At 43.0% G+C, this 27,371-nt stretch overlaps 1 protein-coding gene across 1 annotated transcript in view; it reads right to left on the bottom strand.

The window, feature by feature from the left end:
- The window catches only part of LOC129706003 (obscurin-like), a 395,075-nt gene extending 372,588 nt beyond the window's left edge, over positions 1–22,487 (bottom strand). The window contains 2 exon segments of the mRNA XM_055649977.1: positions 20,224–21,314; positions 21,933–22,487. Coding sequence (XP_055505952.1) covers positions 20,224–21,307 — 1,084 coding nt within the window. The 5' untranslated portion in view covers positions 21,308–21,314; positions 21,933–22,487.
- Positions 22,488–27,371: the final 4,884 nt, after the last annotated feature.

Raw genomic sequence — 27,371 nt, 5'->3', positions numbered from 1 at the left:
CTGGACAGACAACACGACAACGGTCATCAAGAAGGCTCAGCAGCGGCTGCACTTCCTGAGGGTTCTCAGGAAGCACAACCTGGACTCTAACCTGCTGCTGACCTTCTACCGCTCGTCCATCGAGAGCCTGCTGACATACTGCATTCCAGCATGGTACGGCAGCTGCACCATGGCAGACAGGGAGAGGCTTCAGAGGGTAACTAGGACAGCACAGAAGATCATTGGCTGCCCTCTCCCCTCCCTGATGGATATTTACACCTCCCGCTGCCTTAGCAGGGCAAAGAATATCATCAAGGACAGCTCCCATCCTGCGTTTGGACTGTTCGACCTGCTGCCCTCTGGAAGGCGCTATAGGTGCATCAAAACTAGGACAAATAGACTCAGGAATAGTTGTTTTCCGAAAATCATAACTACTCTTAATTCACACATGCACTGACTTCACAGCCCAACACCCGGACTTCCATCTATTATATCCACGTACTGAAATTTGGAACTGTAATGTGTATTGTAACTGTAATTTTTAACATTTTTTAAAAACATTTTTAATATTTAATATAATCTTTAAACATCTGCCTAAGAATACTACCTATTCATCCTTCACCATTTTGCCTTTATAGATATGTATATAGCGCCGCAGAATTGTGCACCTATCCCCCATCCCCCCCCCTCTCCCTTTTGTTTTTGTTTTCTGTTACTTGTTTTTTGTACTAAATTATATGTATGCACTGAGTACGAGCTGCTTTTAATCTCATTGTACATGTATAGTGACAATAAATGGCATATCTATCTATATCTATATCTATCTATTATAATTGCTTCTTACCAAGCTCAGGTCTAGTTTTATTCTGAATTACAACCTCCCCCTGCTATCTCTAGAGGAGAGGAATGGAAGGCCTCTTTACGACTTCTCACTAATAGCATTCCACACAGCAAATGGAAGATTACTATATGCAGACCCCAATCGTTTGGCTTAGATCAAAACAGAGTTACTTTCTCAGGTTTCTATAAACATAAGAAATCACCATATACAAAGGTCACATAACCATCACCTATGTCTTATCTCTTCTCAACATAAATACATTTAAACATAGCGCAAACCAAATCACAGACTATTATCTAGCCTTGCTGTCTAAGACCAGTATAAACAACCATAAACCCTCTTTAAGACACACTAGAGCTCAGAGATGTGTCACAAAGAAAGAACAAATGGTGCCCATGTCTTGAGAAGAGACCACATTAACAACCTATACTCTAAACACCAAACTGAACCAAATACAACTTCTGACGGCGTGATTATTGCTTCAAACCAATAAATAAAGCTATGCCTATTCAGATCAGCATTTCCATGTTATGATAAGCCACCTGTTCTCCTGTGTGTGTTCTTTGTACTTTATTTCTTTGTGGGAACATATTTCTGAAAACCCCAAACCCTTCTCTTGCAACTTAACATAGGTTCCTCACACAAACGTTATTATCCGAGCAATTCTATTATATAATATTTCCTCACAACTGCCATGCATCCTGCCTAACCCAACCTTTCCAAGTCACCCTGCAGCCTCATAGCATCCTCATCGTAGTTCACACTGTCACCCAGCTTTGTGTCATCCACAAACTTGGAGCTGTCACATTTTTTTAATTTTATTTCCCCATTTAAAAAAAATTTTTTTTTGTTTATTTTATTAGAAGTTAGTACAATACAAAACAATACAGTGGGACCTAATTTTAGGTGCCAACTATGTCATAACGTAATTATACATTCTATGTACAACCTCTAGTTTTATGTTTTTGAAAAGGAAATAAGAAAGGCAAGAAGAAGAAAATGGAGAGGAGAAAAAGAGGAAAAAAAGATAGTAGAAAATAGAAAAACGTGAAGTGTGTATATAAGAAATGAAAAAGTGGAAAGTAGAAATAGGAGAAAAAGACCCTTAAAAGAGAAATTTTCAAATTATTCAAATGTAAATCTATCCACGACTTGACCTGACGCTGCATCACATGATTCCAAAAGTCGATAAAAGGGGACCAACTACTTAAGAATTGGTCATATTTATCTATTAGTCAGTCTCATTTCTTCAAGGTGTGCTATGTCCATCATATTCCTAATCCACATTTTAACAGTTGGTATAGCTGTATTTTTCCAAAATGTAAGTTTCAATTTCTTTCCAATTATTAACCCATAATTAAAAAAAACATTTTGGTCTTTATTTAAATTGATATCTTCTATTATTATTTCAAATATAATCCATTCCGTATTAGGTTCTATTCTTGACTTGAAAAGCTTTGTAAATATATCAAATATATCGCTCCAAAATGTATTCAACTGTACATCCTACAAATTAATGTGTTATATTAGCATTTTGAAACAGACATTTATCGCATCTGGGAGAGACGTTTGGGTAAAATTTATTCAACCTCGTTTTTGAATAATATAGTCTGTGTAATATTTTGAATTGTATTAAATTATGTCTTGCATTATTTGGACCATTATGTGTATTCATCAGATACTTTTCCGAGCTGTCACATTTAATTCCCTCATCTAAATCGTTAATATACATTGTAAATAACGGTTCCCAGTACCTAGCCTTGTGGCACCCCACTAATCACTGCCTGCCATTCTGAAAAGGACCTGTTAATTCCTATTCCATCCTTCCTGTCTGCATGTCTATCCATGTCAATACCCTACTCCCAATACTATGTCAGGGCTCGAAATTAGCGGTTGCCCGGTTGCCAATGGCAACCCACAATCCAGAACCCAGAATGGGCAACCTAAAAGCCATGCCATTTTGCCCGGCTTGGCAAGCACCCGGGAGACAGAGAGAGACTCTCTCTCTCCGTCAACGCCTGCCCCCCCTGTATCTGTGAGGAAATATATTATAAAATTGTTCAAATGATAAGTTCTTAAGGAACTTGTGTTAAGTTGCAAGAGAAGGGTTTGGAGTTGGGGCTTTCAGAAATACATGCCTCCACAAAGAAATAAAGAACAAAGAACACACACAGGAGAACAGATGGCTTATCATAAACATGGAAAGGGTGATCTGGATAGGCATATCTATTCTTTATTGCTTTGGAGCAACAATCATGTTGTGAGAAGGTGTAGTTGGTTTAGGTTGGTGTTTATAATAGAGATTGTTAATGGGATCTTTCTCCTTGACATGGGCACCATCCTTCTTCCTTTGTGACACATCTCAGAGTTTGGCTGTGTCATCTAAGGCAATTTATGGTTGTCTATGTTGGATTGTAGGCACCAAGGGTAGATACTAGTCTGTGAGATGGTTTGTGCTGTTTAGATGTGTTTATGTTGGGATAAGAGATCAGGCATAGGTAATGGTTATGTGACCTTTGTATAAGGATAATTTCTTATGTGTATAAAAAACTGAGAAAGTAACTCTGTTTTAATCTAAGCCAAACGATTGGGGTCTGCATATAGTAATCTTCCATTTGCTGTGTGGAATGCTATTAGGGGGGGGTCGTAAAGAGACCTTACATTCCTTTCCTCCACTGATAGTAGGAGGTTGTAATTCAGAATGAAACTAGACCCGAGCTTGGAAGGAGGAATTATAATTTATCAAGTGTGACAAGTATATGGCCTTTGTGAGCTTGGAGGTGGGAATTGTGTGATTAGAACTTTGTCTTTACCACTTTGTAAGAATGGGGTAAAACTCATCTTTAATCTTTGTAATCCATAAGTAACTGTATTTTAACTAAGTGGTTGTAAGGAAATTAATTGTGAAGTGTATTGTGTTTAATTACGATTGTAAGTATTAGACTTTGGTTAAATCTGAAGTTTTAGAAATAACTTTCTTTTCCAAAAGTGAAAATATGTTTTGTATGTATGTGTGGTGTGATTGCTGTATTCTGTGTATATTATGAGAAGTATTCTGTGAGAATTAGTTTTATATGTGGTTTTACTTTAATGAAATAAAATGATTTTGAGCAAAGAGGTTGAAGAAACCACAGAGGGGATGAAGGTTGTAAAGGGGCTGGAAAAGGGAAAATCATGTGACTATACGTGTTGTCAATCAATGGAAAGGATTTAGTTGATTGGTTAATGCAAATAAGTTAAATGTATGGTAAACCATAATGATTGGTTAATAGTTTGCCACTCCTTTTGTACTATCCTTGTCTTTTACCTATATAATGTGTTACATTTATGCCAAAGTTGTAGTTCTTTCAACCTGCCCCAGAGTTTCTAACTCTGTGTTGGAAGGTTTAAAGAATTATCCAGCGCTGTCAGAATAAAGAATCGATTCCAGCAACAAGGGTTTGAATCAAGTTTTCTTGAATTAGACTGGCAAAAAGAACTCATTTTAACATCCGTGCACTCCTCGTCTGCCGGCACGGCCGGCAGCCTTACAAATGCGCACAACCACGGCCAGCACAAAAGATCCTATAGCGAGGATCTTTGGCCAGCACATCATCGGCCGTGGTTGTACGCATGTGCCGCCCTGTACATGCACACTGCCACTGGTCGGCGTCGGCCACTTTCTCCCTCCCTTTGCATGGTGGGAGATCTGGCTGTCATTGCTGTCCACTCGCCGCGACCGCTGAAAACCAACGCAGAATCACTCGCTGGAGTAACTCCCTGGAGTAACTCTTGCTTCTTAGTTTCCTGGTCCTCCAAAAATATTCGAAATGGTATTTAAACAGAATTTGAACACCACCACCAAACTCTCTAAAACTCTCTTGACTTGGACTTAAACAAAGAAGGGTTCTTGGGGCAAAAAAGAGCTACCTTAAATTTAGCTGGTTGGGTACCTATAGTAGGGTGAAGACTATTCCATGCTTTAATTGTGCGGCGGAACTCCATGGAGCAGCCAGCATCTCTGGATAGAAGAAATTGGGTGACGTTACGGGTAGAGACGTCACCCAATTTTAGATTTCCTCTGGTTTTAGTGTTTTAGTTTAATTTAAAGATACAGCGTGGAAACAGGCCCTTCGGCCCACGGAGTCCACGCCAACCACCGATCATCCGTACACTAGTTCTATCCCACATATTAGCAAGTCAAGAGCGTTTTATTCTCTCATGTCCCAATGAAATCCTTACTTGCAGCAGCGCAACAGAATATGTAAAGATAGTTGTAAACAATGTTATAAACGAGAAAACAAAACAGTGTATATTTATATATGAATATATAACTATACACACACAATTTCCCTCCTGGGATTAATAAAGTTCTATCGTATAGTAATGTGTGTGTAGGAAAGAACTGCAGATGCTGGTTTAAACTGAAGATAGACACAAAAAGCTGGAGTAACTCAACAGGTCAGACTGAATCTCTGGACAAAAGGAAAATATTACGTTTTGGGTTGGGTCTGAAAAAGGTTCCTGCACACCTTTGGAATGTGGAAGGAAACAAGAGCACCCAGAGAAAACCAATGCGATCAAAGGGAAAAGGAGCAAACTCCATACAGGCAACACCCATATTCAGGATCAATTCCGGGTCTCTGGCAATTTTAGGCAGCAACTTTATGGCCGATGTACTGTCCCATAGTCTTGAACCGAATTAAAACATACAGTAGCTGTAAAGGGGGACATAGCATCAGTTAGAGGTTTAAGACTGAAAATGGATAGTTTATTTTCTTTTAGTAACCAAAAGTTATCAACGTATAATTTTTTGTGTGTTGGAAAATAAAATATAGTGGCACAGCTGGTGGACTTGCTGCCGCACACACCAGGGATCTATGTTCGATCCTGTCCTCGGGCACTGTCTGTGTTGAATTGGCACATTCTCCCTGCAAGCATGTAGGTTTCCTCCCACATCCCAAAGATGCATTGGCTTTGTAGGTTAACTTGTCTCTGTAAAATTGCCCCTAACGTGTAGGGAGTGGGTGAGGAAAGTGGGATAACAGAACTTGTGTGAATAGGGAGACAAAAAAGCTGGAGAAACTCAGCGGGTGAGGCAGCATCTAAGAAGCGAAGGAAATAGGCAAAGTTTTGGGTCGAGACCCTTCTTCAAACTGATGTGAGGGTGCAGGGGGTGGGAAGAAGAAAGGAAGAGGCGGAGACAGTAGGCTGAGGGAGAGCTGGGAAGCAGAGGATTAAGCAGGGACTACCTAAAATTGGAGGTCAATTTTCATACCGCTGGGGTGTAAACTGCCCAAGCAAAATATGAGGTGCTGCTCCTCCAATCTACGGTGGGCCTCACACTGGCCATGGAGGAGGCCCAGGACAAAGTTGGATTCAGAATGGGATGGGGAGTTGAAGTGCTGAGCCACCGGGAGATCAGGTTGGTTATTGCGAACCAAGCGGAGGTATTGGGCAAAGCGATCGCCAAGCCTATGCTTGGTCTCACCAATGTAGAGCAGCTGACACCTAGAGCAGCAGATGCACTAGACGAGGTTGGAGGAGGTACACGTGAACCTCTACCACACCTGGAAAGACGGCTTGGGTCCTTGAATAGAGTCAAGGAGGGTGGTAAAGCGACAAGTGTAGCATTTCCTGCGGTTGCCAGGGAAAGTGCCAGGAGAGGGGGTGGTTTGGGTGGGAAGGGACGAAATGACCAGGGAGTTACGGAAGGTGCGGTCTCTGCGGAAAGCCGACAGGGGAGGAGATGGGAAGATGTGGCCAGTGGTGGGATCCCGTTGGTAGACAAAGCTGGAGAAGAGCTGGGAATGGGAGGAGAAGGATGGAGAAAGCAAGGACTACCGAGGGCTCTCACTTAACTTTTTTCCCCTGTTGCCAGCCGGACAACCTTGGCAACATTTTAGGTTACCAAATGACAGTTTAGGTGGTCATTTAACACGGCTTGCATGACGCGTGCGATAACGTGCTCGGACGAAGTGCGTAGTTACCAGTCGGAATTATGCTCAATGAAGCATTCACATATTATTTCTGCTTAAAATAAATTCACAAACTAAACATATTCACCAATCAAGACATGATATATACCACAATAACATGCAGCAAAATTATAATACAATATCTCAACTCTTTTTACACATTGCAATTAATGCAATTTTTATTATTTCTTTCCACTTCCAAACAAAAATGTGGTTGGATTATTCAGCGTATGATCAACTTGTGTCAATAAATCCTGGACCATGATAACATATATGCTAAACCATGCACACTACAGATTGATGCAAGCATGTTTTCTGTGAAGGACCGAAAATTATCAAGACATGGCCATAGCATAGGTCGTTATTGCTATTGGTACAGAAACACTTTTGCTTCCCACATAATTTATCCACAACAAACCATACAGGTTGCAAGGACATTTCTAAAGGCATTTTATGATAATAGCTGACAAAACTGACTATACCCATCTGACAGGTTAAACATTACACTAACTATATTTCGTAACATATTTAAAGGTGTCAAGACGCCACATTACCGGACATTCAGATTAGTTGTATGTGTTGTGAACAGCAATGAAGATACCCAGTTTGAAAGCACCAGATATAAATAAAATTATTGATAAACACTGTTTCCATCATTCCCACTTCAGAATTAATGTTAAAATTTCAACTGAAATACTCCTGACCAAATTTGTGATGTATATGACTGACTATAGAAGCAAAACCTGGATAAATCCAACGTATGGTTGTGAATGTTGCTCATTAAATAACTACAGTACTGACACTCCATATTAAGATCATTGATTTGCAGTTAAAATGAATTCTGTAATACTGATAAGATGAGGAGGGGAGCACAGGGGATGTCAGTGAGGACTGAATTGAGGCAGGAATGGGGATCAGTGTGGGATGGAGAGGAGGGGTCTCAGGATAAGGGGTGGAGGGGGGGCGTACAAGAGAGAGAGAGAGAGAGAGAGAGAGAGAGAGAGAGAGAGAGAGAGAGAGAGAGAGGGGAAGGGGCAGAGGAGGTGGGAAGGAAGGTCAGCGTTCCTTGGACAACACTGGCATCATCGCTCAAATCGCTATCAAAATATGGAGGGGACCGGGGAACACAATATTTTGGCGGCCGCGCGCGTATGCGCACACTCACACACACACGCGAGGCTACGGACGCACAATCCAGCGCTAAATGCATCTCAACTTTGCCTGTCTCACCTACAGCCCTGTCTCAATCCAGAAAGGGACAGGCAGAGTGAGCTGGGTTTAGTGCTGCTGTTCTGCGCTGGCTGTGGGCCTGGAGGCACCGCTCCCACCTGACTCCCGACACCTCCCACCATCCCCGGGGGGGGCTCTCGGGTGGGAACGGGGATGGTCCAGTGGCGTTTCGACAGCGATTACAGCGCCGGAGACCGGGATCAATCCTGGCTGCGGTGCAGGTCTGCCAAGAGTGTTTTGGCACGTCTCCCTCCTCCAATCACCGCGCTCTATCCTCAGCCCCCCCCTCCCAACTTCTGCCTCTGACGGACACCTCCCTCCTCCAAGGGTTTGTTTTGAAAGAGCCATTGACAGAGTGGCAACAGCGGCCGCTAACAGCAAAGATCCTATAGCGTTATCAGACCGGGCGGGGTGCAGGAGGAGGAGGAGATGGAGCCGCCGCTGCTGGTGTGCAGGGCCTGTCATTCGCTCTGACCCTCAATCACGCAACACTTAGCATCTTTCCCACGGTATATCTTCGGTATAAACCAAGTTGCCAAGCCGAGCAAAATGACTTGGCGTTTAGGTTGCCCGGTGGCACTTTGAGTGGTCAGTGGCACCCGGGCAACCGCTAATTTCGAGCCCTGTTACCTGCAATTGGAGAAGCCAATGTTCATACCGCTGGGGTGTAAACTACCCAAGCAAAATATGAGGTGCTGTTCCTCCAATTTGCGGTGGGCCTCGCTCTGGCCATCGAGGAGGCCCAGGACAGAAAGGTCGGATTCGGAATGGGAGGGGCAGTTGAAGTGCTGAGCCACCGGGAGATCAGGTTGGTTATTACGAACTGAGTGTAGGTGTTGTGCAAAGCAATCGCCAAGCCTGCACTTGGTCTTACTGAGGTTGATCATACGCTGAATAATCCAACCAGAATTTTGTTTGGAAGTGGAAAGAAACAATAGAAATTGCATTCATTGCAACGTGTAAAAGGAGATGAGATACTGTATTGTAATTTTGCTGCATGTCATTGTGGTATATATCATGTCTTGATTGGTGAATATGTTTAGTTTGTGACTTTATTTGAAGCAGAAATAATACATGAATGCTTCATTGACCATAATTCTGACTGGTAACTATGCACTTCGTCCGAGCACATTATCGCACGTCATACGTCTTAGATGACCACCTAAACTGTCATTTGGCAACCTAAGAAGCTGCCTAGGTTGCCCAGCTGGCAACAGGGAAAAAAAAGTTAAGCGAGAGCCATGTATGTGCTCTAATTATACACAATAGTCTCTTGGGTGGGACCTTGTCAAAGGCTTTTTGAAAGTCCAGATACACCACATCCACTGGCTCCCTCTTATCCATTCTACTTGTTACATCCTCAAAAAATGTTATAAGATTAGTCAAGTATGATTTCCCCTTCATCAATTCATGTTGACTTTGACCGCTGTCACTGCTTTCCAATGACCTCCAGACCATCAAAGGGATCTATAGGAGAGGCTGCCTTAAGAAGACAGCATCAAGAACCCACACCACCCTAGCCATGCTATCATTTTACTCTGTCATCAGGAAGGTATAGGAGTCTGAAAATTGTGACCTTCAGGTTCACGAACAGCTTCTTCCCAACAACCATCAGGCTTTGAACACTACAAAAGTCAACTAAACTTTGAACTACAAACTGTCTTGGTTGCACTTGGGACTTTGAGTATTTGTTTTGCTTTGCACTAATATTGGGTTTTATTTATTGAATGTTTTTGTTCATTTTATTATGCCATCCACCAAGTATTGGGTTTACAGACCTGTTATGCTGCTACAAGTAAGAACAATTATTCAGTTTTGCTGCATATAACAATTAAACATTCCACTCTTGAATCCATTATACTATAACCCCATGACTCAGCACATTACTCAATTATATAGACAAATGCTAGCAAATGGATAAGTAGACAGGGGCTATTTGATGGTTAGCACGCAACAAAAGCTTTTCACTGAACCTCGGTGCCAATGACAATAAATAAAGTAAAACTAAAATTTGATGATCAACATTGCAGGGTAAACTAATGCTGTGCTGTATGGATCTGACTCTATGACACGGTTTCACCGACTATTTCTCTCACTCTTTCAAACTCTAAAGAATCTCTCCTCATGGCGAACCCTTTACTTTGTAGCAAATTTAAACATTAATTACATTGACAAGAAAATGGATCTAGAGTTCAATTTATAATACATACTTATTAGACACTATTTTAAAAATATATTATGACAATGGATACCAAATATTATGGACAGACATGATAAGCTTGCGAAACATCTCAGGCATTCGTGGAAGGAAAGTGTCATCACAGACTAAAATACGAATACAATTAAAATCATAAAACACAAGGCCAAGCAGAAATAACGCGTTACAAATAAGCTAACAATTAATTGAGCTAATTAATTTTAGTAAATTAAAAGAAGGTAGTTTAGGTTCATAAAAATAATTCTTGTTCTGTGTGCTTAAAGTATTCAAACCATTCTGGACTATGGATTTATTTTGAATTACTCCCATACTCACCCATATATACACACACACAACAAATGTTTTTGGGAAAGAAAAGTGAAAGTTCAAGTATGGGGGTAAATACTGAAACATGTCAATGGTTCAGTGGGAAACACCTCATCTCAAAGGTTGGCTATTCAAGTCCCATTTCAGAAACAAATCCAAAAGGAGGTTTATGTGAAGCATTGAGCCAATGTTCTATTTTTGGAAGCAGTCCACTGGATGAGACATAAACCTCGGCCCAAACGCAAGCAGATTTTAGAAGCCCTATAACTTGATTGAAAAAAATAGATACACTGCTGTTGGTGGGACTTGGTCAGGTTGCAAAGAGTGACTGAACTTCAAATATATATCAATAGCTGTAATGTGCTTTGAGACATCATGAAAATAATATAGTTGTTATCAACATTTGAATATTTTTTAAGAGGCAATTTACCTATACATTACATCAAAATATATACATCTTTGTATACATTTCTATACAGAATCATCAACGATGATCTTCTCGCAGATCACCAGATTTGAATTTTGCACCTGCATATGAGAGACAATCTGGAGATTAGATGCAAGAACCTATGATTTCCCACTCCAACAGTGCACCGTGTAGTGGAGCAAAAATATCCTGAGCTGATGGCAGGTGCAAGAAACATGGTCCATTCATTTGAATTGGATCATCACTAAATGATTTTAAAAAATGCAGGTTATTTGTTCATTTGTTATTATTTTATCATGTATTTAATTAATTTCTGAAAGTCCATGATATACAAGTATTTTTTTTTTAATGACCGAATTATTTAAATCTATTTGATTTGTTTTTATATGTTTCTAATCATCAGAAATACTTAATAATAATTGACAAGGCCTTTGACAGTAAAGAGCCATCAAGCCACTTCAGGATCACAGCTTTAGGATATTCAGCTGTTGGGGCCTTGCCACCATCACAACTCACCATGATTCACTGAACAACTGTGACAGCCAAACCTTGAGGCCAACTGAAATACCAGACCTCAAATGGAAATTATGACAATGGAAAAAGTTCAGGAGAGAACATGGGCACAGGCCAGATTAAGTAGAATAGAGCAATTCAAACTTCTGTTCTTAACTAATTAGGAGAGAAAATACAAGATCTTAGTTGAAATTACACTGGAAATTATGTACAGTCATCTGGGCGATTCTGAAGGTATACAAGCTAGACATTGTTTTAAAGCCTGTGGAAACACCCTAACCAACTACACTGGCTTCATTCAAACTGTAGTTTTAATTACAAACTTCCCAAATACAGTGCTTCATGCAAAATCATGAAGCAGGTGATTTTCCTAGAAAAATTAAGACACAAATAGCAGCTATTACTCTTCAACATATTTGGTGAATAGATCAGCAAACTAGTACAATTCAATGCTGAAATATCAGCATATAACAGCCAATGGACTGCTGTACTTGTTATGTGGCAGGATGTCAGCCGCAAGATGCTACTGCCAGTGCAAACAATGTGACCTCCTCAACACTGGAGAAACCGAACATAGATTAGGTAATCACTATGTGCAGCTCTTGCATTCAGTTCTCAGTTGTCCCTTCTCAGTGAATCCCTCTCTCATTCCGACCTGTCTGACTGCAGCCTCATCTAATCATACTTTCACACAAGATACTGCACCCTCTGGAATGAACACAGACTTTTCCAACTTCAGGCTCTTGCATCATCATTTCCCATAATTATGCTTATGGACCTTTCTCACCATATTTGTTTAAAATGACAATTTACCCAGGACCAACCACATTGAAGCTGCCTTCAAGAAAGCACACCACTGCCTCTACTTCAGAAAACTAAGGAAGTTTGCCATATCTCAAGTGACTTCATGCTGCCTCGGGAATACAGCCAACATAATAAAGGACCATTTTCACCCCAGACATTCCTTCTTCTACCCCTCACCCATCGGGCAGAATATACAAAAACTGGAAAGCACAGACCACCAGATTCAGGGACAGCTTCTTCCCTGTTATCAGACGATTGCACCGTTCACCCTTAAGCTAATGGTCCCGATGTTCTAAGCAAACTTTGCATTTCTTTTAAATCTGCACTCTCTCTATAACTGTAATGCTATAATGCTTTAACAATATATTCTGCACTCGTGTCGTTTTCTCTTTGCACTACATGTTGTATTTGTGTATGGCTTGATTGTATTCACATATAGTATGATTTGACTAGATAGAATACAAACAAAGCTTTTCAATTTATCTCGGTACATGTTACAATAATAAGCAATACAAGAAAATGTGGCTTTACTGATCTATACATAGCTAAAACTCTGATCTTGTGCTCTTCTGGTTTGCGCGATTTTTCTATAACGGTAGGCGATAACCAACTGGGGGGTTTGGGTCCAGTGGAGGCCCTGGTCCCATCTCTCTCTCTCTGTCCCTCATCACTCTCCCCCGCCCGCCATCTGTGGCTATGGCGGTCCCGTCTACCCGTTCCCCCTGGCTTAGTCTCCTCCACCGCCGCCGTTGCAGTAAATCACCCTCCCGGCCCTCTCAGAGGAGATCTTCTGTGATGAACACCGGCTCCATCCCCTCCATTACCCCCCCCCCCCCCCCCCCGAGCGCGCCCAGCGGTGGCAGCGAACAGGTAGGCGGGTGGGGACGGGCCAAGTGCCGGTCCGTCAGGACGGCTGAGCCAGAGTGGGCAGAGGGAGGGAGAGACGATCTACAGGGTGGCCGAGCAGTTTGTGCAGAGTTTCATATTCAGACAGACGCTGCTTTGTATGGATGGAGGGAGTGACTAAGGGTAGGGGAAAGGAGAAGGAAGGAGAGATTTGGGGAGGGGAGTAGGAGAGGGGAAAGATCCTAGGGAGGTGAGGAGGGAGGAGGGAGAGTGGGGGGGATTGAGGGAGAGGAAGGGGTAGGGAGGGAGAGGGGGGAAAGTGGGGGAGGTGAGGAGACTGGGGGGGGGAGAGGGAATAGAGGGAGAGGAGAGGGGAGTGGGGAAGGTCAGGAGGGATAGTGGGGGGCGAGATGGGGTGGTGAGGAATGGGGGATAGAGGGCTAGGAGGGGGGGTAGGGAGGAGAGAAGAGGTATGGCGGGAGGGAGTGACAGAGTAGGGGAAAGGAGAGTAGGGGGAAGGAGGGGGAGGGGGAGGGGAGGGAGGGATTCGGGCGGGGAGGAGGAGAGGGGAAAGAGGAGGGGGAAGGAGTGCTGGGGGATGAGGGGAAATGAGCCATATCTGCAGTTGGGGGCTATGCGTGAGTATTGCAATATTGCGCTGGGGGGGACGGGTTGCATTGGGGAAAAATAGGTGAGTGGTGGAGTATTGCGTTGGGGAACGGGTTGCGTTCGGGGACCAGGCCTCCCGTGTGACAGGGACCCAACGGGTCCCAATTAGTCATATAGCTATAACATGTCATGACTCCTATACTTATTGCCCTATCTGAGGTAAGCATGCCAAACGTCTTCTTCACTATGCTGTCTATCTATGTTACCACTTTCAAGGAACTGTATCCTTGCACCCCTCTGTCTCTGTTTTACAACACTGGATGGCCATACCATTTATGGTACAAGTCCTGCCCTGGTTTGTCTTCCCAAAGTGCAAATATCATCCGAATTAAACTTCATCTGCCAATCTTTCCTTGTCCCATTGGTCCAGGTGATCAAGATCCCCTTGTAGATAATATTATTTAAAGTCTGCTATATCACCAAAAATATAGTATCATCTGCAAACTTTGTAACTTTTGTATTAGACATCACTCCTCCACCCTGCACTGATTTGAAAACTATAAACTCTACATTCTCCCCCACTTCTGAGACAGTCTCGTAAATCCTATTTTCTTTTTCCACACAGATGCTGCTTGACTGGCATGTTTTAGAATTTCTGTTCTTGTTCCAGATTTTAACAAGTTTGCGAGCCTCTTGCTCGAACAAATTACAAAGGTTTAGAGTAGATTGTTCAATATTCCTAAGATTTCGTTTGAATGGAGGCAAAAATCACTGGAGATAATGTGCATGGGAAATTGTGTCTCACAAATCTGATAATGTTGAAGAGATCACCAAGAAGATTGAAGGTCCCACATGGCAGACTGGTCTGCAAGGTTAGATCACTGAATCAAAGGTGAGCTAGCCAAATGGATTCAAAAGTAGCATGGATGAAGAAGTCAAAGGATAGTTGTGGAGGATAGTTTTAATTTCGAGGCCTGTGATCTGTTCCAGCTAGAGTGCCATAGGGGTTGGTGCTGGGTCAATTTCAGTTTGTTAATTACATCAACGATTTGGATAACAATGTAGTTAACATTGTTAGTAAATTTGCAGAAGACACCAATATTGGTGGTAAAGTGGACAGTGAGGAAGGATATTTAAGTTTATAACATGTTCTAGATTGGTTGCAAAGGTGGGCCAAAGAATGGTAAATGGAATTTAACTGTAATAATTGTGAGGTGCTGTACTTTGGTATATCAAACCAGGACTTACGCAGGTATATTGCTCCTTAAAAGTGATGAGTCAGGTGGACAGTGTGGCAAAGATGATGACTAGCACACTTGCCTTCATTGGGAAGTGTATTGACTATAAAAAATTGGCGCATCCTGATACAGGTGCACAACCTTTTATCCGGAGTTCCGGAAACCGAAAAACTCCGAAAACCGGCCATTTTTTCCAGGATGTCGTCTGCACACCAAAGCTCGCGTTTCGCGCCAAACTTGACCCGAAACGACCCACAGTCAACCCAGGTCTGTACTACTGTAGCGGCTGCCTCCTCCCCGGAGACCGGGGAGACACTTAAACATCTGTAAATCATTGCTTAAATGTTAGTCAGTTAGTTTGGAGGGCTTTTATGTGAAGGGGGGGGTGAAGGGGTAAACTTTAATTCTTAGTCCCCTACCTGGTCGGAGAGGCGGGGAGCGGTCAATGCCTTACCGGGTCGCCGTGCAGTAAGCTCCGCAGCGCTGGGGCTGCGGGCGTCCGGCCGCGGACGGCGCCGGTTGTAGCTCCGACCCCGGCAACTCTACCACTGGCTGCGAGGCGCTCCAAATCCTCCGACGCCCGCAGCCCCAGCTCCGCAAATGTTGGGAGTCGGCGGCGTCGCAGCGCTGAGATACCAGCGGGGAGCGGGCAATGCCTTACCGGGTCGCCGTGCGGTAAGCTCCGGAGCGCTGTGGCCGCCGACTCCCAACATTCGCGGAACTGGGGCTGCGGGCGTCTGGCCGCGGGCGGCGGCGCTGGATTTGGAGCGCCTCGCAGCCAGGGGTAGAGTTGCCGGGGTCGGAGCTCCAACCGGCGCCGCCCGCGGCCGGACGGAGCCCCCAGCTCCGCGATGTTGGGAGTCGCCGACCAGGTAGGGGACTAAGAATCAAAGTTTCCCCCTTTACCACCACATAAAATCCCTCCAAACTAACTAACATTTATGCAATGATTTACAATGATTCCCCAGTCTCCGGGAAGGAGGCAGCCGCTTCAGACTTTTCAAGCCGCCCGCGCTACCTTCCTAATCTACGCTAAAAATCTTCCATTCGGAAATCCGAAAATGTCCGAAATCCGACAAGTGGTCCCAAGGCTTTCGGATAAAAGGTTGTGCACCTGTACAGCTATACATGATACAGCATAAAGTTGTAGCTACATCTACACACCACCCCATGTGAAAACATTGTCTCTCAGGTCCCCTATAAATCTTTCCCTTATTATCTTCAATTTCACAGTCACTCTCAGTACACACATACAAATTAGACGGTGGAGGAAGAGGCCACGGTCTCAAACATGGTCTGCCATTTAGAAAGATCACAGTCGATTTGATAATTTGTTTCAACTCTACACAGTAACCTTTCAGGGCCTGACCTTTTCTTGGGCTTAGCGCCTGAATCTGTGCTGTATAACCCTATGACTCATTGGTAATTGAGGCAAATATTATAATAACATTTTAAAGATATTTGATACATTGATAGAAAAGGTTTAGAGGGATAGGAGCCAAATGTGGCAGGTGGAACTAGTGCAGAGAGCATCTTTGTCAGCATGGGCAATTTGGGCCATAGGACCCGTTTCTGTGCCGTATGGCCCCATCACTCATATACCCACCACCCTCCGAGTGAAAACAAAACAAACTCGGGTAGGAAACTTTGTTGGCATCGATAAAAATTAGTCAAAGAGCATGTATCTGTGTTACGTAACTCTACAATTCTTTGAAATACCAGATTGTCATGAAAATCTAAGTGGGTCATGAATTTCTTTACCCGTGTCTTTACATGGTCTAGCCTATATACGAATCTGGACTCACACGTTGCCTCTTAACTACATGCAAGGGCATTTGGGGTTGGGCAATAAACAATGAATCACAATCTCCTAAGACATTAATACTATTTTTGCCTCTCTTGAACACGAACCGTAAATTTTAAATAGTAACCCCTATTTCTAGATTATTTTACCCAAGTAAACATCCTCTCTACTTCCACCCCGTCAAGACCTCTCATGATCATGTTTTCATCAAATCCCTTCTCAGTCTTCCAAACTCCAGCCAATATAAACCTAATCTCTCCATTCTTTCCTCACAGATCAGCTGGTTTCTTCCAAATTTCAGTCTGATAAATCTTCTCTAAACTGTTTTTAAAGCCTAATGTAAATAAGCACTAACTTAAATAAGGATATGTAAACATAGTACTCTGAAAACATCATAATAAACAACAGAAAGTTCAATATATATATATTTTCAAACAATATTATCAACAATAAGACAAAAACAATGCCCTTCAAGTCTATGTAGTTTGGAGCTTCAGGGTTATTGGGAAGCTGCTGCTTCTAAACCTGGTTGTTACAGTTTTCAGCCTCTTATACCTTTCCGATAGCAGGAGGGAAATGTGAACGCGGCCAGGGTGGTGTAAGCCCATTTAACTTTTTCACAATAAATTGCGAGATCATACTGTTGACATCTCATGTCATACATGCTCACCTTGAATGCAATGCCCACCCAAGCATTAGCTGTTGTTACTAAACTAATCCACTAAGTGTAAAGTATCTAGATTCAAGTCCTCCTTCCTATCGTAAATCTATATCAACACTTCAGCCATTACTGAGAGTGCAGCAGAGCCAGCAATGGGCATGAAACCAAGGCCCATTGGGGTTTCAGGTAATAAAGAGTCATAAAGTCCTACAGTGAAACAGGCCCTCCAGCCCACTCGTCCATGCCGACTAATATGCCCAATCTACGTTAATCCCATTTGATCCATGGCCCTCTAAACCTTTCCCATCAATGTATTGATCCAAATGCCTTTTAAATGTTTTTATTGTAACTGCATTAAGTACCTCAGGCAGCTCTTTCCATATATTCAACACCATCAAAGTGAAAAAGTTGCTGCTCAGGTTCCTGTTAAATCTTTCCCCTCTCACCTTAAACCCATGTTCTCTGGTTCTAGATTCCCCTACCCAGAGTAAAAGACACTGTGAATTTACCCTGTCAATTCCATTTAGAATTTTATACACCTCTATAAATTCACCCAGTAGCCTCAGGTGCTCCAGGAATAAAGTCCTAACCTGCCCAAGCTCTTCCTATTCTTCAGGCCCTCGAGTCCTGGCAATATCCTTGTAAATCTTCAATGCAGTCTTTCCAGTTTAATGACATCCATCTTATAGCAGGATGACCAAATCCGAACACAATACTCCAAATGCGGCCTTGTTAACATAGTTTCCAACTATAACACGTCTAGGACATTTCTCAAAAATTGTTACAAAATAATCAAATAATTATCATTCCCCTTATCAGACTTAAGGCTTATTATTTTTAATTTCCAGCTCATTGTGGAGACATTGACCTAAAATCTTAAACCCTATTCTTCCAACACAGATGCTACTTGAACTGTAGAGAATGTCCATCATGTGATGTTTCAAATGATTGGACAGTTGTTCCATTGCCATTCGAGAGATCTGGGCATGAGCAAATTGACCGTCCATGGTCCGGCCATATTCTTGTGATTCAGAATTCAGGGTGCAAAAGATTGGCAGTGTATTTTTTTATTTTTAATTGTCATGTGTCGCAAAGAAAGCATTTTTGCTTGGTGCTATCCAATTTAAATGAGATCATATCATACACAAGTACAACCCATACACATGTACATCATGTACTGCAAAGTGTTAGTGAACAAATGGTGGTGGATAACATCCGGTCTATCACAAGCCCAATGCAGCCAACAAAGACCCAAGCTACCCTTGCCACGCTCTCACTTCACTCCTGCTCTTGGGCATAAAGGGCCTGTCCCACGAACATGCGACTCCATGCGGCAAGCGCGACCTAACGAGCATGCGACTCCATGCGGCAAGCGCGACCTAACGTGGTCACTTGAGCGGCACGGCCTCGCGGGGCCCGTCCCACTTCGATCGCCGGAGCCGTAAGGAGTTGTGCGGAGCTGGTCCCGACTTCGCACGGGGCTCCGAAAAACTGACCATGTTCAAAAATTCCGCACGGCAATGGCCTGCCGGCCCGCAGCCACCTCGGCGCCATACGTCACGCGCGAACGTCCCGCGGACTTCGCTCGAACATCATGTCACTCACTCGACCTCCGCGCGGCACACGCTTCTGGTTTGGTCGCGCTTGCCGCATGCAGTCGCATGCTCATGGGACAGGCACCTTTAGGTCGCGCTTGGCGCATGGAGTCGCATGCTCGTGGGACAGGCCCTTTAGGCATAGGAGGAGTCTGAAAATGTTAACGTCCAGGTTCAGGAACAACTTCCACCCGAGGTTAGGGAGGTTCTTGAACACTACCAATAACTTACAGAGAAAGGTTGAACAAGTTAGGGTTTTATTCTTTGGAGCGCAGAAGGTTAAGGGGGGACTTGGAGTTTGGAGCGCAGAAGGTTAATGGGGGACTTGATAGGGGTCTTTAAAATGATGAGAGGGATAGACAGAGTTGACGTGGACAAGCTTTTCCCACTGAGAGTAGGGAAGATTCAAACAAGGGTACATGACTTGAGAATTAAGGGACAGAAGTTTAGGGGTAACATGAGGGGGAACTTCTTTACTCAGAGAGTGGTGGCTGTGTGGAATGAGCTTCCAGTGAAGGTGGTGGAGGCAGGTTCGTTTTTATCATTTAAAAATAAATTGAATAGTTATATGGACGGGAAAGGTATGGAGAGTTATGGTCTGAGCGCAGGTGTATGGGATTAGGGGAGAATACGTGTTCGGCACGGACTAGAAGGGTCGAGATGGCCTGTTTCCGTGCTGTAATTGTTATATATGGTTATATGGTTATAACTAAACCAAAGATAGGAACTAAACTACAAACCGTCTTGGTTATATTAAGGACTTGCGGCTTTTTGGAATAATATTGCATTTTATTTTTAATTGATTGAATCTTTTGTTTATTGTGTGCAAGGAGGAACTGTAGACTAGATGCTGGTTTAAACCGAAGATAGACACAATAAGCTGGAGCAACTCAGCGGGACAGGATAGCATCTCTGCCATCTTCAGACGGAAGGAGGGTCTCGACCCGAAACGTCACCCATTTCTTCTCTCCAGAGATGCTGCATGTCCCGCTGAGTTACTGCAGCTCTTTGTGTCTATCTTTTGTTTATTATGTTATCTGTTAAGTGTTTACTTACACGTTATGTTATTGCATGTAAGAGTTATGTTGTTTCGTTTTCGGTAATATGACAATTAGACACTTGATACTCTCTCGAGTTAGCGTGCAGGTTGGGAATAACCAAGAAGACAGCAAGCAATAAAGAAAAGCGCGTTTACCTTTGACGATGACCAGCACCGAACTGTAGTTCTGCCCGGCCAAGTTGGAGGCGGTGCAGGTGTAGCACCCGTTGTCGCTCTGCTTGCAGAAGAGGATCCTCAGCACGAAGTTGGCCTCGTCGTCGTCGAAGATGACATGCCTGCGGCCCGGGCTGATGATCTCCCCGTCTTTTTTCCAGATGATTTCGGGCCGGGGTTTGCCCGTCACTTGGCAGCTGAGCTTGGCGTGCTTGCCCTCGGTGACGGTGCAGGTGCGGGCCCGGGCAACGGTCGCGGCCGCGTGCGGAGTCGGAGTCGGAGTCGAAGCCGGAGCCCAGCCCGTGCGCGCGTGGCTCGGGCCTCCCGCCTTTTCATAGTCTCGCGGCGGGGGCCGACCGTCGATGGGTGAAGACAAGATGGACGAGGCAGCGGCGACAGTGGTGGCGGAGGAGGAGGAGGAATCCGACGCACAAAGCTGTTCCCGCCTCTGCGGACCTTCAGCAGGTGAGAGGATGACCAGGGCGGCCACCGCCTGACACTCACCCAAATCGTTGCGACCCGTGCAGGTGAAGGTGCCTCCGTCGGAAAACCTGACGCAGCAGATCCTAAGGGAGCCGCCCGCCGCCTCCACCACGTACCGGTTGTTGGTGTCGTCGCCCAAGGCCTTGCCCTCTTTCTCCCAGTGGACGGTGGGCAACGGGCTGCCTTGCACTTGGCAGCAGAAGCTGGCGTCGTCTCCCAGGCAGATGCGCAGCGAGCTGGGCTTCAGCACGAAGTGAGGCGCACTGCGGGAGCTGGCGGCTTGCGGCCGGGCTCCCACCTGAAGGGTGACCGCCGCGTACGCTTCCCCTACTGGGTTGTTGGCACGGCAGATGTATTGGCCACTGTCGTCGCTGCACAGCTCGCAGATGGTCAACTTGTACAGGTCGCCGTCCTCCGCCGTCCTGAACCTGCCCTCAGGCCTGATGGGTTTGTTGCCCTTCTCCCAGATGATCAGCGGCGCCGGGTTGCCGATGATCCGGCAGGCCAGCGTCGCGTCCTTGCCGGCGGTCACCGCGAAGGTCCTGGGCCGGCTTAAAAACCGGGGGGCTCCGCCAAAATCCATCGTTGACCTTAAATTGGGGAGGGGAGGGATCGTGGGTGGAAAAAAAACAAACACGCAAATAATAAATCTTGAACTTCGAAGGTCAAGAGAAATTGTCTTGCGAAGTATAATTCCGAGCGCTACTCCATTCGAGGTCGAAGAAAAGTCGTCAATCACCAGCCTCCCAGAATAGCAGCAGCTGTCCCCGCTTATCTCCCCTACATGTCCATTTGGAGAACAGTTCCCTGACAATACGCCTATCGCCCTAACAGCTCAACATGACCACCGACTTTGTATCTGTAATTGAGAGCCTTACATCCCCCCTCCTCCCTCTTTTGTTAATCCAACACCTTCCCATTTTAGTGTTATTTGCACAACTCCAAGCACTGAGTTTAGAGTTTGTATCTGTAATTATCTTATCCTCTCCTCTCTTTTGTGTTAAACCAACACGTTCCCGTTCCAGTGCTATTTGTACAGCCTAATGTGACTGCCGATTTTAGAGTTTTAGACTTTAATAACGTAATTAAGAGCTATGCGTTCTGAAGTTGTTTCTCCCTTTTTACTAAACCAACACATTCCCGTTCCATTGCTATTTATTCCCGTATCGTTAATCGATCTGTAGCTCTATTAAAATTATAAAATTTACCTTGTTTAAAAACTCTGGAAATCACGAATATAAAAAGCCAAAACGGAAGCCAAGCAGCCCGGTACATATGATTGTAATTCCAAATACTTGTCCAAAAACAAATTTCGAAAGATCGGACACAAGTTAGTGAAAGTCACTAGCTGGGACTTATCCCCCAGTCCCCTGCTGTTGGTTTTCGATTTAGACTTGCACCCTGGTCTGTCCTGAATGCTGAACCGTTGACGTACTTTGCTTTACTCAGCCGAAAATCTAAAATAGATCGGTGACATTTGCGCAAGAGAGGGTGACAGATCTCGATCGAAGGGGCAGCATCTCGAAACACCCTCTCGGAAACACTTAGACAGAAAAGTTTGTGACTTCGTGTACTCTAATTTCCTATACATATAACCCGCGTTAACGGCACCGCCTAAATGTCATAATATAATTTTAAGTACCTATTAATTTACTAATAAAGGAACCTCTCTGGGAAACGGCCAACTATTCTCCCTTTTTCCACTCCCTCGATTGAAGAATGGTTTGCTCGATAATGTAATCTCACTAAGGCTGACGATGAGATTGACAGCGGCAAACGTTCGCAGCTTTATAATAAATGTAATTCTATACTTTGGCTTTCAGTCTTTAATACTCTGTTTTGATGTAGAATATCAAAGATTTCCATGATCTAATGCATTTTGTAATAAAATGTGCAAATGTGCATTTGTTTCCCATATGTGATAATTTGAGTATTTACCATAAATTTAATAATTTGAGACATCTGATGTTCTTAATTTATCACAGATAGGTCACAATCAATTAAATTGATCTACTGGTCAGCGCCAATTCAGTCGGTGTCCTGATGTCTAACCCGAAATGTCAACTATCTCTGTCTCCACAGATGTAGCCTGATCTGCTGAATCCCTTCAGCAATTTGTTTTTTGCTGCAGCTTTTAATGCCTATACTACCACCGCTGAATCTATTGGCAATCTTGCATCAGATGCTGTTTCCCATATTTACTGCAGAAAAGCACCAACAGTATTAATAAACAGACAGCTCAAACTTAGGAATGACTTTATTTCAGTTTCAATGGTCAGAATTCCAATGTAAATAAGTGCAAAGAGTGGATCAAAGAATTAGGCATCCATTTGCGGCTGTATTGGCTCTTAAATTGTTTGTGTACATTTAAGGTCTCTTCAAAGTTATTATTGTTTCAGGTGTTACATGTCATACACATTTGTTGCACATCTCACCTCAGAATGTTGTTTCCACTAAAATAGTTCTTGCTCATTTAATTCAAGTAGGAAAAAGACTACCACTCGTTATCATGGGTGATTTTTTAAAATTTTCCTGTTTGTTCCATAGAACCTTTGATTTCCCCAGCCATCCAAAAATCTATCTTGTCCTTAAATATATATTGATCTTTTAAAATCACATTCCATAAAATTATTTATTTTAAACAACCCAAAAATTATATCCTCTAAATTCATTAATTAGTGGGATAAATTTGAAGATCATGAATGTGGAAAACAATGTAATTTATACTGAAATACAGTTAGGACCCGTTCTCCCTGAGATGTTCAAAAACTTAATGATTTTGAGCTCAGTAAGAGATAGATTCTCAAGCTCCAATGTTTAATCCAAAGAACACGAATTGTGGCTTCAGAAGTTGTGTCTGCTCACATATGGAATAATTAAATTTTGGTTTTAATGGGGGGGAGGGGGGGACAGGCACGGACACTAATACATTATATTGTAAGCAAGAGCACCTGCACCCAATAAGGTTCAGACATGTGCCTTCCGATCTTATATTGTAAGCAAGAGCACCCAATAAGGTTCAGACATCTCTACCTTCACTAATATAATTAGATGAACTCCTCAACACAAGTGTGATGTGACACAATCACATTTCTAAGCTTGTGTTCAACTCAAGTTATTAGATGCATGTTCTTTAAGGATGATAAAATAAATCCATAACTATTCTTTGCAACCAATAGACAAGGCTTGCAGATGATAATCAGACAAAGTTAAAAAATGCTAGTTCATGTGTAAATGTACCCATCTGTAAAGAATGACAGTGATGAAAATTACTTCAATTTACTTGAATTGCAATTTAAAGGAAAAATGAAATAAATTGAGGGAGAATGTTTGTTATTTTAAGTAAAATTAAAATGTTGACAGGTCTGACCAGCAACTTTTACAATTGTAACATGAGACATATCGTGGCTAATATGTCTATATATTTTTTTTAATGCAGTCAGGGAACTAACTACTAGACGATGAGTAACAACAGTGATAGGAAAGTTACGGGAGGGGATTCTGGGGGACAAGATCCAGCAGTTGGAAATGCAGGAATTGATTAGGGATAGGCAGCATAGGTTTATGCATCCAAACTTGGTAGATTTTATTGAAAGGTGGTGGGTGTTGTTCAAATGGACTCTAGCAAAGCTATAAAATTCAAATTCCTGGGTGTGGGCATCTCCAAGGATCTATCCTGGACCCAATAAATTGATGCAATCGTATAAAAAGCCCATCAACGCCTCTACTTTCTTAGAACATTGAGGCAAATTGATATGTCAACTAATGCACCCTTGAACTTCTACAGATGTACACAAGAGAGCATATTGACTGTTTGCATCATGGCCTAGTTCGGCAACCCGAATGCCCCAGAAACGAAGATTACAAAATGTAGATGCTGTCTGGTCCGTCATGGGAACTGGAAGGGTTCTACAAGAGTCAAGGACCCACACCACCCTGGCTATGCTCTCATTTCACTCCTGCCATATGTAAAAATCAGGGACAAGGCTTTTTCTAGCAAGTTGATTTTGAGTACTAAGAGGCCAAAGACAAATGTTATAGATGCTTATCATTGTAGTGCTCATCAGGATTACATTCTGCATCAAGAGAATAATATGTTCACGAAGAATTGTCTTGAATGTTTTTAGATGATATTTGAATTGCACGGCAGGTATTGACTTTGTTTGGCGAAATGGAACGTCTCCAAAGTTGTCCAGTTCATACTAATATATCTACAACCCTCGATTGTCATTTAGAAAGTATTCATGTCACACAAGTACGTCATAAAGATTCCACGGACTCTCAGACTGAAGAAGGGTCTCGACTTGAAACGTCACCTGTTCCTTTTCTCCAGAGATACTGTCTGACCCGCTGAGTTACTCCATCTTTTTGTGTCTATCTTTGATTTAAAAAAGCATCTGCAGTTCCTTCCTACACATAGACGGAGAGGGGCATTGTTTTTGTCTTTGCACTATTATTGTTTGTTTTTATATACTGAACTTTGTTCTTAATTATGGTGTTTACAGAGTACTATGTTTAGTAATGTTGCTGTAAGTAAGAATTTCATTGTTGTGTTTCAGGACATACGATAATAAAACATTTGACTCTTTTGACAAGGTCTCAAGTGATAGGCAAGTCTGAAAGACAAAATTTGCGTGGAGTCAGAGGGCGGTTGGTAGTTTTTCAGATTGGATGCATGTGATCATTGTGGTGACACAGCGATTGTCTCTGTTGGTTATCTATATTAATAATTTGGATACGATATTGTTGTGGTTAGTAAGATTGTGGATTATATCAAAATTGGTGTTATAGTGGATAGTGAAGATTATGATTACAACAGGATTTAGAGCAATTTTGAAAGTAGGCCAGGAATTGGCAGTTACAATTCAGTTAACGCAAGGTGTTGCTCATTGATAAATTAAACCAGGGCAAGGCACACAATAAACAGTAGAGTCCCAGGGAGTGTTGTAGAACAGATACCTTGCGGTACAGGTACATGGTTCCTTGAAAGTGGAGACACAGGGAGACAGGGTGGTGAAGGTCTTTGGGACAGACACATTCATCAGTCCATTTAGAATTGGGAGATCATGTTACAACTATAGAAGTTATTAGTGATAGCAACTTGGGGTATTGTGTGTAGTTCTGGTCTCCCAGCTATAGGATGGATATCATTCAGATGGAAAGGCACAGGAAAGGTTAACAAGGATATTACTATTAAGAACTTCAATCAATGAAACAAAAGTAACTAAACATAGAGATATCGTTATGATCTGCTCAACCAAGGTATTCTAGGCAATAGTTTCTGCAAATGCACCATAGTAAGCATCTTATCAGGATACATCACTGGTTGGTATGATAACTGCTCTGCCCAAGACTGCAGAAAGTTGTCAATGCAGCCCAGTCCATCACACTAACCATTTGGAGAGCTATATAGCTAGGAAAGGTATAGAGAGATATGGGACTAGCTCAGAAAGGTATCTTGGACAGCATGAACGAGTTGGTGTGAAGGGTCTGTTTCTGCTCCATGACATATACGGACCCTTTAGCACTACCAAGACCACCTATAGCTCAAATACCCAAGAACTCACCCCATTGAGATCTAAGAATAGACAAGAGCTTGTGAATCTGTTGGCATCAATTGAAAGAAGCCCAAAGAAATAGCTCAATAGGGATCAATATCTATGTTTCAGACAGCATCACTGATCGCCCTGATTCAGCTCTAGTGCCAGATTTACCCATTTGGTTGCAAACTTCAGTTGCTAATCTTGACATTTTTAAGTTACTTTATCCATAAGGTGTAGTCAGGTTAAATAAATGACAAGCGCTGCTTTTCACAATGAATGTGAACATACATCATTCTTTTATTTGTTTGCTAGTTTTACCTGCAGGAAATGTAAATCCTCAGATGTGAGATTATGAAATTTAATCTCAGGTGGCATGGAACTGTCAATATACTTCCATATGTTCACCGTTTCTCTAAATATTACCTTTGAGTATCTTTTGTGTTTTCTTACAGTGCCCTCCATAATGTTTGGGACAAAGGCCCGTCATTTATTTATTTGTCTCTGTACTCCACAATTTGAGATTTGTAATAGAAAAAAAATCACATGTGGTTAAAGTGTGCATTGTCAGATTTTAATACAGGCCATTTTTATAGATTTTGGTTTCACCATGTAGAAACATAGAAAATAGGTGCAGGAAGAGGCCATTCGGCCCTTCGAGCCGGCACCGCCATTCATTGTGATCATGGCTGATCGTCCCCAATCAATAACCCGTGCCTGCCTCTCCTCATATCCCTTGATTCCACTAGCCCCTAGAGCTCTATCTAACTCTCTCTTAAATCCATCCAGTGACTTGGCCTCCGCTGCCCTCTGTGGCAGGGAATTCCACCAATTTACAACTCTCTGGGTGAAAACGGTTTTTCTCACCTCAGTCATAAATGGCTTCCCCTTTATTCCAAGACTGTGGCCCCTGGTTCTGGACTCGCCCTACATTGCGAACATTTTTCCTGCATCCAGCTTGTCCAGTCCTTTTATAATTTTATGTTTCTATAAGATCCCTCCTCATCCTTCTAAACTCCAGTGAATACAAGCCTAGTCTTTTCAATCTTTCCTCATATGACAGTCCCGCCATCCCAGGGATCAATCTCGTGAACCTACACTAAACTG

The sequence above is a fragment of the Leucoraja erinacea genome, chromosome 2 (genome assembly GCF_028641065.1).
Source record: "Leucoraja erinacea ecotype New England chromosome 2, Leri_hhj_1, whole genome shotgun sequence".
Classification (NCBI taxonomy): Eukaryota; Metazoa; Chordata; class Chondrichthyes; order Rajiformes; family Rajidae; genus Leucoraja; species Leucoraja erinaceus.
Note: the sequence above shows the minus strand (reverse complement) of the source record. Positions and strands in the feature narration are given on the sequence as shown.